The sequence below is a fragment of the Crocuta crocuta genome, unplaced genomic scaffold (assembly GCF_008692635.1).
Source record: "Crocuta crocuta isolate KB4526 unplaced genomic scaffold, BGI_CrCroc_1.0 scaffold1012, whole genome shotgun sequence".
Lineage (NCBI taxonomy): Eukaryota > Metazoa > Chordata > Mammalia > Carnivora > Hyaenidae > Crocuta > Crocuta crocuta.
In genome coordinates, this window is record NW_027530844.1 from 397,390 (window position 1) to 411,576 (window position 14,187).

General features: G+C 37.6%; 1 protein-coding gene across 1 annotated transcript in view; it reads left to right on the forward strand.

The window, feature by feature from the left end:
* The window catches only part of OPHN1 (oligophrenin 1), a 404,963-nt gene that overhangs the window by 376,174 nt on the left and 14,602 nt on the right, over nucleotides 1-14,187 (forward strand). The window contains 2 exon segments of the mRNA XM_077769252.1: nucleotides 12,223-12,388; nucleotides 13,323-13,373. Coding sequence (XP_077625378.1) covers nucleotides 12,223-12,388; nucleotides 13,323-13,373 — 217 coding nt within the window.

Sequence of the window (14,187 nt, forward strand, 5' to 3'; positions counted from 1 at the left end):
AATGAAGGTTGGGGGAGAGGGGAAAGTGGGTGATGGGCATTGAGGAGGGCACTTGATGGGATGAGCACTGGGTATTGAATGGAAGATAATTTGACAGTAAATTATATTTTAATAAAAAATAAATAAAAGAAAAATACCCATACCTGGGACACCTGAATGGCTCAGTTGGTCAAGCGACCGATTCCTGATTTTGGCTCAGGTCATGATCTCACAGTCATGAGATTGGACCTGCATCAGACTCTGCACTGAGTGTGGAACCTGCTTAAGATTCTCTCTCTCTGTCTCTCTGTCTCTCTCTCTGCCTCTCTGTCTCTCTCTTTCTGTCTCTCTCTCTCTCTCTCTCTCGCTACCCTCACCCAAGCATGTGTATTGTCTCTCTTGTCTCTCANCCAAGTCCTACAACAGTCAATTAAACCAGAATGTCTGGGGATGGACCCCAGGTACTGTTTGATTTTAATGTTACCAATGTGTAGCCAGGATTGAAAACCACTGGTACTGGACACTACATTGACTTCAGAAATCACATGTACTTGAATCTATTGCCAATTACCTATGAGGTTATGTCTCATCTGTCAGTCTCTGTTTTCTCAACTGTATAATAGGGATAATACTTTCTAACTTGGAAGGTTATGACCAGTGTTACATGAGAATATATGCATAAAGTACTAAGTATAGGATCTCATTATCTAGAATGGAGCAGGTATTCAATAAAAGATTGCTAAAATTTTTACCAGTTATTTTATTACCATTACCATTATTTTTGCCATGTATAATTTTTATGTGCCTAATAATAATAAACAACAGGCACTAAGAAAAATAGTGGGTACAGAAGCAAGAGATGGGGATTTCAATTCTCACTCTATTACTTACCTAACCATGTGACTGGGGGTGAATTAGTTCACCTTTCTGAACCTCAGTTTTATTCTCTATAAAATGGAGAAGATAATACCCATCACATCTTCCTTCCCAAGCTTATTGTGAACATCAAATAATTATCTGGAAGAGTGCTTTGAATGGCATAAGTGTGTTAGAAAAATCATATTATTATGATAATTTTGGTCATAATTTTAGCTGAAAATCTGTGTACCTAGCCTACAGTTCAAGCATGTTCAGAAATGTAAGATGTAGTCTATGGGGAGACAGAATTTCTGTGTTGTATACAAATAATTCCTCAATTAGAACACCAATCACACTGTATTATCATTAACTCTTTTAATTTCTGTCCCCCTCGCCAGAATGGCTAGCTGGAGGAATTTAAAAAGAACCACAAGGCACTATATAAGCACTTCATGAGAGTTTACATGAATGGAAATCTTCTATGCCATCTGAAGTGTTCAGAGGGGTGAGATTTGAGCTGAGTTTTGAGGGATGGTTATGATACAGATAAGACATGTGAACTGGGGCATGTATCAGGCAGAAGCTAAACAGAGTCTAACACTTATCCGTACTATATGCTAGGCTCTCTTAACAGACTATCTAATTTAATCCTTAAAGTCATCTGCTGAGAAGAGATTATTAGACTCACTTCCCAGGTGAAGACATCGATGGTCAAAGAGGTGAAATAACTCTCCAGAGTCCATAGCTCGGAAGTAGCAGAACAAGGTCTCAAAATCAAGTCTACCCAACTCCGGACTTTTTGTAGTTTCCACTATACCACACTGTCTCATACAGAAGTAAGACTCAAGGGCTTGCATTGATAGGGCAGTGAGTAGACCAGTTTGACTAGAGTAGAGCTTGAAGGGACTACCTCATAGAGGGCCTTGAATTTATATTAAGGAATTTGAACTTTGTCCTGTACATTTTGTAGCCACGGGAAAGAACTATAAGAAGAAAAACTGTTAAAATACTTAGGGTAAAGCTTATAACAATATTATGTAGATTAAAGTTAATATTTTATATTTGCCTTAAAGGTTTAATTCATTAATTTATTTATTTTTGAATTTACATCCATGTTAGTTAGCATATAGTGCAATGATGATTTCAAGAGTAGATTCCTTAATGCCCCTTACCCATTTAGCCCACCCCTCTTCCCACAACCCCTCCAGGAACCCTCTGTTTGTTCTCTATATTTAAGAATCTTTTATGTTTTGTCCCCCTTCCTGTTTTTATATTATTTTTGCTTCCCTTTAATTATGTTCATCTGTTTTTTATCTTAAATTCCTCATATGAGTGAAGTCATATGATATTTGTCTTTCTCTGACTGACTGATTTTGCTTACGATAATACCCTCTAGTTCCATCCACATAGTTGCAAATGGCAAGATTTCATTCTTTTTGGTTGCTGAGTAATACTCCATTGTGTGTATATGTATGTATGTATGTATGTATACCACATCTTTATCCATTCATCCGTTAATGGACATTTGGCCTCTTTCCATACTTTGGCTATTGTCGATAGCACTGCTATAAACAATGGGGTGCATGTGCCCCTTCGAAACAGCACACCTGTATCACTTGGATAATACCTAGGAGTGCAATTACTGGGTCATAGGGTAGTTCAATTTTTAATTTTTTGAGGAACCTCTATATTGTTTTCCAGAGTGGCTGCAACAGTTTGCATTCCTACCAAAAGAGATTCTCTTTCTCTGCATCCTCACCAACATCTGTTTTTGCCTGAGTTGTTAATGTTACCATTCTGACAGGTGTGAGGCGGTATCTCATTGTGGTTTTGATTTGTATTTCCCTGATGATGAGTGATGTTGAGGATTTTTTCATGTGTTTGTCAGCCATCTGAATGTGTTCTTAGAGAAGTGTCTATTCATATCTTATGCCAATTTCTTCACTGGATTATTTGTTTTTTGGGTGTTGAGTTTGGTAAGTTCTTTATAGATTTTGGATCCTAACCCTTTCTCTGATATGTCATTTGCTAATATCTTCTCCCATTCTATCTGTTGCCTTTTAGTTTTGCTGATTGTTTCCTTTGCTTTGCAGAAGATTTTTATTTTGATGAGGTCCCAGTAGTTCATTTTTGCTTTTGTTTCCCTTGCCTCCGGAGACCTGTTGAGTAAGAAGTTGCTGTGGCCAAGGTCAGAGAGGTTTTTGCCTGCTTTCTCCTCAAGGATTTTGATGGCTTTCTGTCTTATGTTTAGGTCTTTCATCCATTTTGAGTTTCTTTTTGTGTAAGGTGTAAGAAAGTGGTGAAGGACCATTTTTCTGCATGTCACTGTCCAGTTTTCCCAGCACCATTTGCTGAAGAGACTGTTTTTATTCCATTGGGTATTCTTTCCTGCTTTGTCAAAGATTAGTTGGCAATGTGTTTGTGGGTCCATTTGTGGGTTCTCTATACTATTCCATTGATCTGAGTGTCTGTTTTTGTGCCAGTACCATACTTTCTTGATGATTACAGCTTTGTAATACATCTTGAAGTCCGTGATTATGATACCTCCAACTTTTGGTTTTCTTTTTCAAGATTGCTTTGGCCATTTGGGGTCTTTTGTGGTTCCATACAAATTTTAGGATTATTTGTTCTAGCTCTGTTTTGAATGTTGGTGTTATTTTGATAGGGATTGCATTGAATATGTAGATTGCTTTGGGTAGTATTGGCATTTTAACAATATTTGTTGTTCCTATCTAGGAGCATGGAATATTTTTCCTTTTTGTGTGTGTCTTCCTCCATTTCTTTCATAAGCTTTCTATAGTTTTCAGTTATAGGTTTTTCACCTCTCTGGTTAGGTTTATTCCTAGGTATTTTTTTGCTTTTGGTGAAATTGTAAATGGGATCGATTCCTTGATTTCTCTTTCTGTTGCTCCATTATTGGTGTATAGGAATGCAACTGATTTCTGTGCATTGATTTTATATCCTGCGACTTTGTTATTTGGTGGAATCTTTTGGGTTTTGTATATAGAGTATCATGTCATCTGTGAAGGGTGAAAGTTTGACTTCCACCTGGCTGATTTGGATGCCATTTATTCTTTTTTTTTTTTTTTTTTTGCCTGATTGCTGAAGCTAAGACTTCCAATACTATGTTGAATAACAGTAGTGAGAGTGGACAACCCTGTCGTTTTCCTGACCTTAGGGGAAAAGCTCTGTTTTTCCCTATTGTGAATGATATTAGTGGTAAGTATTTCATATATGGCTTTTATGATTTGAGGTATGATCCTTCTATCCCTACTTTCTTGAGGGTTTTTATCAAGAAAGGATGCTGTATTTTGTCAAATGCTTTCTCTGCATCTACTGAGAGGATCTCAGAAGAACCACAGGTTCTTTTCCTTTTGTTTATTGATGTGATGAATCACATTGATTGTTTTGTGGATATGGAACCAGCTCTGCATCCCAGGTATAAATTCCACTTGGTTGTGGTGAGTTTCTTTTAATGTATTGTTGAATCCGGGTGGCTGGTATCTTGTTGAGAATTTTTGTATCCATGCTCATCAGGGAAATTGGTCTGTAGTTCTCCTTTTTTATTGGGTCTTTGTCTGGTTTTGGAATCAAGGTAATCCTGGCTTCATAGAATGAGTTTGGACATTTTCCTTCCATTTCTGTTTTTTGGAAGAGCTTCAAAAGAATAGGTGTTAACTCTTCTTTTAATGTTTGGTAGAATTCCCCTGGAAAGCCATCTGGCCCGAACTCTTGTTTTTTGGGGGAGATTTTATTACTATTTCATTTTGTTTACTGAGATATATATATCAGGCTATGTCCATCAGGCTATGGACATTTGGGCTTTTTCCATAATTTGGCCATTTTTCTTATGCTGCTATAAATATCAGGTGAATGTATCCCTTAAAATTAACATTTTTGTCTACTTTGGGTAAATAACTAAGGGTGCAATTGCTGGATAATCAGGTCATTCTATTTATAACTTTTTAAGAAGCCTCCATACTGTTCTCCAAAGTGGCTGCACCAGTTTGCATTCCCACCAACAGGGCAAAAGTGTTCCCCTTTCTACATTCTCACCAACATCTGTTGTTTCCTGTGCCATTAATTTTAGCCATTCTGACAGGCATAAGGTGGTATCTCATCATGGTTTTGATTTGTCTTTCCATGATGATAAGTGAAGTTGAACATCTTTTCACGTGTTTGTTGACCATATGGATGTCTTCTTTAGAAAAATGTGTATTCATGTCTTCTTTCCATTTTTAACTCGATTATTTGGGTTTTGGAGTGTTGAGTTTTAGAAGTTCTTTATATATTTGGGATACTAACCTTTAATAAGATACATCATTTGCAAATATCTACTGATTGCCTTTTAGTTTTGTTGATTGATTCTTTTGCTGTGCAGAAGCTTTTTATTTTGATGAAATCCCAATAGCTCATTTTTCTTTTGTCTCCCTTGTCTCAGGAGACATATCTAGTAAGAGGTTGCTATGGTTGATGTCAAAGGGGTTACTGCCTGTGTTCTTCTCTAGGATTTTAATGGTTTCCTATCTCACATTTAGGTCTTAATCCATTTTGAATTTATTTTTGTGTATAGTGTAAGAAAGAAGATCAATTTCACTCTTTTGCATGTTGCTGTTCACTTTTCCCATCACCATTGTTTAAGAGACTGTCTTTTTTCCATTGGATATTCTCTCTTGCTATATCAAAGTTTAATTTACCATATAGTTGTAGGTTGATTTCTGGGTTTTCTATTCTGTTCTGTTGATCCATGTGTGTATTTTTGTGCCAGTACAATAATGTCTTCATAACTACAGCTTTGTAATATAACTTGAAGTCTGGAATTGTGGTGCCTCCAGTCTATTTTTCTTTTTCAAGGTTTGCTTGGCTATTCAGGGTGTTTTGTGGTTCCACACAAATTTTAGGGTTGTTTGTTCTAGCTCTGTTAAAAATGCTGATGGTATTTTGATGGAGATTGCATTAAATGTCTTGATGCCTTGTGCAAAATAGACATTTTAACAATATTTGTTCTTCCAATCCATGAGCATGGAATGTTTTTCCATTTCTTTGTGTCATCTTCAATTTCTTTGATAAGTGTTTTATAGTTTTGGGATTATGCTATTTTACCTCTTTGGTTAGGTTTATTCCTAGGTGTCTTATTGTTTTGCAATTACAATTGGGATTGTTCTCTTAGTTTCTCTTTTAGCTGCTTCATTATTGGTGTATAGAAATGTAACAGATTTTGTACATTGTAATGTAATGTACAAAAAATGTAACAGAAATGTACATTGATTTTATATCCTGTGTCTTTCCTGAATTTGTGTATAAGTTCTTGCAATATTTTGGTGGAGTCTTTCAAGTTTTCTATATAGAGTATCATGTCATCTGCAAGTAATGACCATTTTACTTCCTCCTTGTTAACTTGGATGCTTTTAACTTCTTTTTATAGTCTGATTGCTGTGGCTAGGACTTGCTGTACTGTGTTAAATAACAGTGGTGAGATTGGACATCACTGTCTTCTTCCTGACCTTAGAGGAAAAGTTCTCAGTTCTTCCCCATTGAGGATGATATTAGCTATAGGCTTTTCATATATGGTCTTTATTATGTTGAAGTATGATTCCTCTAACCCTACTTTGTTAAAGATAGTTATCATGAATGAACACTGTACTTTGTCAAATGCATTTTCTCCATCAATGAAAGGATTATATGATTCTTATACTCTCTTTTATTAATATGATATATCACATAGATTGATTGGCAGATATTGAAACACCCTTGTAGCCTAGGAATAAATCCTACTAGATTGTGGTAAATGTACTGTTTGATTCAGTTTGCTAGCATTTTATTGAGAATTTCTGCCTCCATGTTCATCAGAGATACTGGCCTGTACTTTTCTTTTTTGGTGCAGTCTTTATCTGGTTTTGGTATCAGAATGATGCTAGCCTCATCAAATGAATTTGGAAGTTTACCTTCCTTTTCTATTTTTTTGAATAGTTTGAGAAGAATAGATATTAACTCCTCATTAAATATTTGGTAGAATTTACCTGTGAAGCCATCTGGCCCTGGACTTTTATTTTTTGGGAGAGTTTTTAATTAATGATTCAGTTTCTTTGCTGGTTTATCACTCTATTCAAGTTTTCTGGGGTTTTTTTTCCTGTTTCAGTTTTCATAGTTTATGTGTTTCTAGGAATTTATCCATTTTTTTTTACAGGTTGTCTAATTTGTTGACATATATAGCTTTTCATGATATTCTAATTGTATTTCTGTGGTGCTGTTTGTTATTTCTTCTCTTCCAGTTGTGATTTTATTTATTTGGGTCCTTTCTTTTTTGGTAAGTCTGGCTCGAGGTTTTTGTTTTATTAAATTTTTTAAAGAACCAGCTCCTGCTTTCATTGATATGTTCTATTGGGTTTCTTTGACTTTGTATCATTAATTCTGTTTTAGTCCTTATTATTGCCTCCCGTCTGCTGGCTATAGGCTTCATTTGTTGTTCTTTTTCTAGCTCCTTTAGGTGTAAAGTTAAGCTGTATATTTGAGATTTTTCTTGCCTCTTGAGGTGGACCTGTATTGATATGTCTTTCCTTCTTAGGACTGCTTTTGCTGCATCTGAAAGGTTTGGGGCCACTGTGTTTTCATTTTCATTTGTTTCCATGCATTTTTTATTTCTTCTCTTATTTCCTGATTGACCCATTCATTGTTTAGTAGTATGTTGTTTAACACTCATGTATTTGTGGTCTTTCCAATATTTTTCCTATAGTTGACTTCAAGTTTCCTAGTGTTATGTTCAGAAAATATGCATGGCATGATCTCAATCTTTTTGTACTTGGTGAGGCCTGATCTGTCACCTGCAGAATGTCCCATGTGCACTTGAAAAGAATATGCATTCTGCTGTTTAAGAATGGAATATTTTGAGTATATCTGTTAAATCCATCTGATCCAAAATGTCTCTCAAAGCCATTGTTTCGTTGTTGATTATCTGCTTAGATGATATGTCCATTTATGTAACTATGGGTGTTAAAGTCCTCTACTATTATTGTATTGTTATCAATGAGTTCCTTTTTTGTTGTTGTTTTATATATCTGGGTGTTTCATGTTGGAGTCATAAATATTTACAATTGTTAGATCTTGTTGGATTGTCCCCTTTATTATAATATAGTGCCTTTCTTCAGTCTTTGGTTTAACATCTAGTTTGTCCAATATAAGTATGGCTACTCCAGTTTTCTTTTGACATCCATTTGCATGATAAAAGTTACTCCATCCCCTCACTTTCAATCTCAGGTGTCTTTTGGTAACGGAGGACCATGGGTGAGAAGAAGGGGGAAAATACTGGGGGAGAGGGAGGGAGAAAAATCATGAGAGACTCTTGAATGTTGAGAACAAACTGAGGACTGATGAGGGTGGGGGAGAGGGCAAGGAAGGTGATGGGCATGGGTTAGGATACTTTTTGGGATTAGCACTGGGTGTTATATGTAAACCAACTTGACAATAAAGTATTAAATTTTTTATAAAAATAAAATAAAATGAGGCTCTTGTAGGGAGCATTTAGATGGGTCTTGGTTTTTTTAAACTCATTCTAACACCTTCTGTCCTTTTCTTGGCGTGTTTGGTTCATTTACATTCAGAGTAATTATTGATAGATATGTATTTAGTGTGATTTCATTATTTGTTTTGTTGTTTCTGAAGATATTCTCTGTTCCTTTCTTGTCTTTGTCACTTTTGGTCTTTACTTTCCCCTTAAAGAGTTCCCTTTAATAGTTCTTGCAGTGCTGGTTTAGTGGTCACAAACTCCTTTAGATTTTGTTTGTCTGAGGAACTCTTTAATTTTCCTTCTATTGTGAATGATAGCCTTGCTGGATAAAGTATTCATGGCTGCATGTTGTTCCCATTCAGCAGTTTGAATGAATCATGCCACTCCTTTCTGGCTTGCCAAGTTTCTATTCAGAAATCTTCAGCTAGTCTTATGGGTCTTCCCTTGAAAGTTAGGGATTTCTTTTCTCTTGCTACTTTTAAGATTTTTTTTAATCACTGTATTTTGCAAATTTAATTACAATATGTATCTTGGCGTTGGCCTGCTTTTGTTTATTCTGATGAGAGTTCTCTGTACCTCCTGGGTCTGGATGTCTGTTTCCTTTCCTAGATTAGGGAAAGTTTTAAGCTGTGATTTCCTCAAATACACTTTCTGCCCCCTTCTCTCTTCTTCTTCTAGGATTCTTATAATGTATATGTCATTACATTTGATGGAGTCACTGAGTTCCTTAAGTTTATTCTTGTGTTCCATAAATCTTCTTTCTCTCTTTTGTTCAGCTTCATTATCTTCCATTATTTTGTTCTTTGTATCACTTATTCTTTTCTCTGCTTCTTCCAGCTTTGTGTTTATTGCACAAGTGTGTTTTCAATGTTAGTTGTTGAATTTTTTATTTCTGGCTGATTACTTTTTAACTGTTTTATCTCTGTGGTAAAGGTATCCCCGAAGTCTCCTATTTTTTTTTTCTCAAGCTCACCAAGTATCCTTATGATTGTTGCTTTAAAGTCTTTATCAGGCATGTTACTTATATCTGTTTCACTTGGATCAGTGGCTGTGACCTTATCTTGTTGTTTCACTTGGGATAATCCCTCCATCTTAACATTTTTTTTCTAAGTCTCTATCTTCTTCTCTGTGTTAGACAATTCAGTCATGTTTTATTCTCCTGAGAGTAACGGCTTTGGGAACAAGAGGTCATATACTATCCATGGCCTGGAGCTTCAGGGAGTGTCTCTGGCGTGTGCTGCATGTTTTCTGTTGTGTTTCAGGTGCTCCCTCCTTCGGGCCAATCCTCTGCAGACATTCTCCTTGCCTACATTGGGCAGTGTTTGGCCCCTAGTCTGAACGTGGTGAGGTTAACTAGGTGTGCTCTGGTCTGCTTGTGAAATGAGACCTGATGCTACTTCCACTGGAAATGAAGCCCTGCAGAACTCTCTGGTCAGGAGATGTGGTGTGGACAGGGGTTTCTGCTGGTTCTCTAAGGGAAGGAGCCCACCATGCTGTGATTGATATAAGCTTGACCCAGAAGGGCAGCACCTCCAGAGTGCAGGGGTGTGGGACCTGGTGCAAGCAGGCTAGGAAGCTAGTGTTGGTGCTATGGTGCTTATTGCAGGTGGCTCTGTGTTTATGCTGAGGGGTGTGAATGGGGAGAAATGGCACCAGCTATCTCCCTTGCCCTTGGAGAGGTGCCTCCATGCACACTGCCTCTTAGGGAAGCACTCTGAGAAGAGCATGTCCCCGTTATGTCCCAGGTGTTTTTCAGATAGCTCTTTCCACAGTATCAGACTCCAGAAGCAGTGCAATGCCCTCTTGGTTCTATCCCAGCCAAGCTTGCTGACTTTACAACTCCAGGCTTTAGGCACATGGTGTGGACAGGGGTCTGCACTGGCCTTCTTGGTGAAGGGCCTACCACACTCGTATTGAGGCAAGTTTGACTGAGAAAGTCAGTTGTGCCGGAGCACAGGTGTGTAGGACCTGGTTTAAGCAAATTAGGCAGCCAGTGTAGGGACAAGGTGCCCTCTGTAGTTGGTTCTGTGTTTGTACTACGCGACAGATGAGGGAAATGTTGATAATCAACTCTTTTGTCCCCAGAGAGACGTCTTCATAAACTCTGCCTCTTATGGAGGTACTCTAGGAAGAGGGAATAATCTCCCCCTGTGTGCCCCAAGCATCCTGCAGATAACTATTTCCATTCCATATGCCCCTTGGTTGTTTGCCTGCCATCTCTCCAGGAGTAGGGAAGTACACTCAGGGCTCTATCATAGCCAAGTACAGTGACATTTAACCCCCTATGGATGTAAGAACTCATGAAAATCAGCCAGTGGCTTTGGAGAAATGTTCTTGTACATTCCCCTAAGTGCTTCTCTCTCTCTTGCCTTTCTTCATGACCACAGCTCCTTCCCCTCTGCAGCACCTGCCATCAATTTTTTTTTCTCACAAACCATGTATTCTTCTCTCCCTTTCGTTGTGGAATTTGTTCTGTCAGTCTTCAAGTTGATTTATGTGGTATTTAGAATGATTTGACAGTTATCTAGCTGTGTTTGAGGTATGAGATGTGCCTAGAGTCCTCCTGTTCTACCGCCGTCTTAGCTACTCCATGCTAACACCCTTAGTTGCACATACGTCTATTTCCCTATGGTGTTCTGCAGGCCATAAGTACTTTTTTGTGTGTTTTTTTCACTTAATATTTTAATTTTTTAAAATTACTTTTTAAAGTTTATTTATTTTTGAGAGAGATAAAGGGAGGGAAAGACAGAGAGAGGGAGGGAGAAAGAGAATCCCAAGCAGGCTCTGCCCTGTCAGTATAGAGCCCAACATGGATCTCTAACTCACAAGCCATGAGATCATGACCTGAGTTGAAAGCAAAAATCGGATGCTTAACCAACTGAGCCATCCATGTGCCCCATTACTTATTACTTTAAATGCATATATTTTTGACCTGCCCCAGATACTACTCAGTTCATGTGTAATATTTATTGGTTAAGTGCTTATAAAAATTGGTTTGCTTATTCTTTGTGCTGGGTCCAAGTGTATTTGCTGTTAAGGAGCAATGCTTTTGTTCCAATTGTTTTTCCTATTTGGGGGAGGGGTTAATTCCCTTGGGCCTATTCCCCAAAATGGATCAACTGGATCAATAAGTATGAACTATGTCTTGTGTATGATTTTGCATTTCATCCACATTTTCCAGAATTCTTTATGGCTATGTAGATAGGATTANAGTAAAAAAGGCCTGAGTTTTGGCAATTACAAAACTAACAAATTCATTATAAAACATTGACTAAGTACCTACTATGTGCCAGGCCTGTACTAAATATATTAGTCCCAAATTAAAATTTTAAAATTTATTTTTTTTGAAAGAGAAAGAGACAGAGAGAGAGAGAGAGAGAAAGAGAGAGAGGGAACACATGCACATAGGTGGAAGACAGGCAGAGAGAGAATCCCAATCTGTCAGTGCAGAGCTGAACTGTGAGATCATAACCTGAGACAAAATCAAAAGTCAGATGCTTAACCGACTGAGCCACCCAGGCACCCCAGTACCTAATTAATTTTTTTTAATCTCTGTAAGTTAAAGTCTTATTGGTCTTCATTATATATATGAGGAAACTAAGAATTAGCAAATTGATATAACATACCCTAAGTCACACAAATAGTAGTTTTAGAGCTGGGTTTCAAACATCGACTTTCTTAATAATTAAGCTACTGGAAGAATTACCAAAAATGAAAAAAAGAAAACCCCGATAGAAAGAAAGGAAAACAAATGCAGTCAGTGACCAAAAATAAGTGTGGGACAAGGGAGGTAGCCAAGATAACTCCAGTATTGGGTGCCTGTTCATGAATAGTGTTCCATTTCGCTAACCACTCAAGTTCTTGGCGGTGTCCTCTTTCAGGAGACTCTGACAGTTTCAGCAAAGTGCGGCCTCCAGGAGAAAAGCCAACCATTGTCCGTCCTCCAGTGAGGCCTCCAGATCCTCCATGCCGGGCAGCTACTCCCCAAAAGCCAGAACCAAAGCCAGATATTGTGGTTAGCAATGCAGGGGAAATCCCATCATCTGTGTAAGTAGAGCTCTTCTTCATCCTTGACTTAAGGCTCATGTTAGTCCACCAGGACTTCTTTCAGGATCACCATTATGGTTGTGAAAGGTGTATAGTGCACAACCCCAGGGCATCATTCACTTCACAGTCTAGGGAAATGTCACAGACAAGTCCTGTTTGGAGTGTTTCATTCATCACCCAAGGCTGAGATTTCACTAAAACTGCTCTGATCTCTGTAGAGTAATAAGATTACCTTCTGTTTTCATGCTCCCTTTGCTCTGGAAAATTTTTTGTATTTTCTTGTTATTGCTACTGGTTTTTAAAGTAATTTAATGAACAGATTTATTTATTGTACTTGTGCCTTTAGGCTTTTTTTTTTAAATCAAGGGTATGATTTTTAAAAATCTTCCAAAATGTCTCAGATTCTCCAGATAAACTCTTGCAAGGTAGGAACTGAGCTGATTTCTAGCAGTTTTTCCTGATGTGGTACTAGAATCCAGGGAACCAGGCATAGAGTGGCTCCTGCTATTCCTTTTTCTCATGTCTCTTGTTTTCTATAATTGTTAAAAAGGGAAATAAGAAAAAGAAAGCCTCTACCATGTTAATTAAGTAGCTAAGTGTATTTATAAAAATGTCAGAAATTTATTCTTTGAAACCAAGGACTCGTTTCACTTATTTCTCACAAGAATAGCCTGAACAAACAGCATACTTAGACCATTCTGAACCAAGGGAACGCAAAGGTCTTAAGGCATAGCCTTGGGATTGCTTATGGTCTTTGAGTCATTTCACATTTTGATACATGGGTTTCTGCTCAGATCCAGGTCCTTTGCAAACTAAGGCAGACCCTTCAATTGGTGGCACACCTGATTTATATTTTTTTGTGTTGCTCATTGTCTATTGGTTCTCATATGTATTCCAGAGAAATTCATGGGACTTGATTGGCTTCTGTTTTCAGGGTGGCTTCCAGGACCAGGTTCTTTGAAACAGCTTCCCGAAAAACAGGAAGGTAAGACATATAGGTGACAGAAGAAAAACCAAGTTACTTTTAAATTAATGGATCATGAGCATTTCATTTCATCTCTTACATTCTATTTTTGTTTCTCTGCACCTGTCTCTGCCTCTCTGTCCCTTTCTCTGTCTTAGCTCTCTGTCTCCTTGTCTCTCAGCCTGTACATCTGTCTTTGTCTATGTACATGTGTGTTTCTCTGTCTTTGTTACTCTATTTGTCTCTCTTACACTTTCTTTCTCTGTGTCTTTGTCATTCTCAGTCTCTTTATCTCTTTATGTTTCTCTACTTATATCTCTGTTTCTTTCTTTCCTTTTCTCTGTCTCCTATCTGTTTATTTCACTCTTTTTCTGTCTCTCTTTCCCTGTGTCTCTCTTTCGTGGCCTATCTCTGTATCATTGAATCTTTGGCACTGTTTTTCCATTCCTTCCTCTCTTCTTTTTCTTTTTTCTTTTCTTTCCTTTTCTTTTCTTCTCCTCTCTCTCTCTCTCTCTCTCTCTCTCTCCCTCCCTCCTCTCTCTCTCTCAGACACAGACACATACACAGTACTCACATGCTAAGTAATACTGCAAAAAATATATTGCAGTCAATGTAGGTCTTATTTTTTTGTTTAGTTTACTTATTTAAACTCTATTATATTCTAAAAGGGCAGCTGATAGGAATACATAGAATGCAACAGTCTAACATAAACAGCCTTAGAATAAGCAAACATTAGATGGTGTGATATAAATAACATGGAGAAAATTGAGGGAACAAAAACACAAACAGATTTGCCTTCCACTCTAGACCCACTGAAACAGAATCTCCAGGAGTG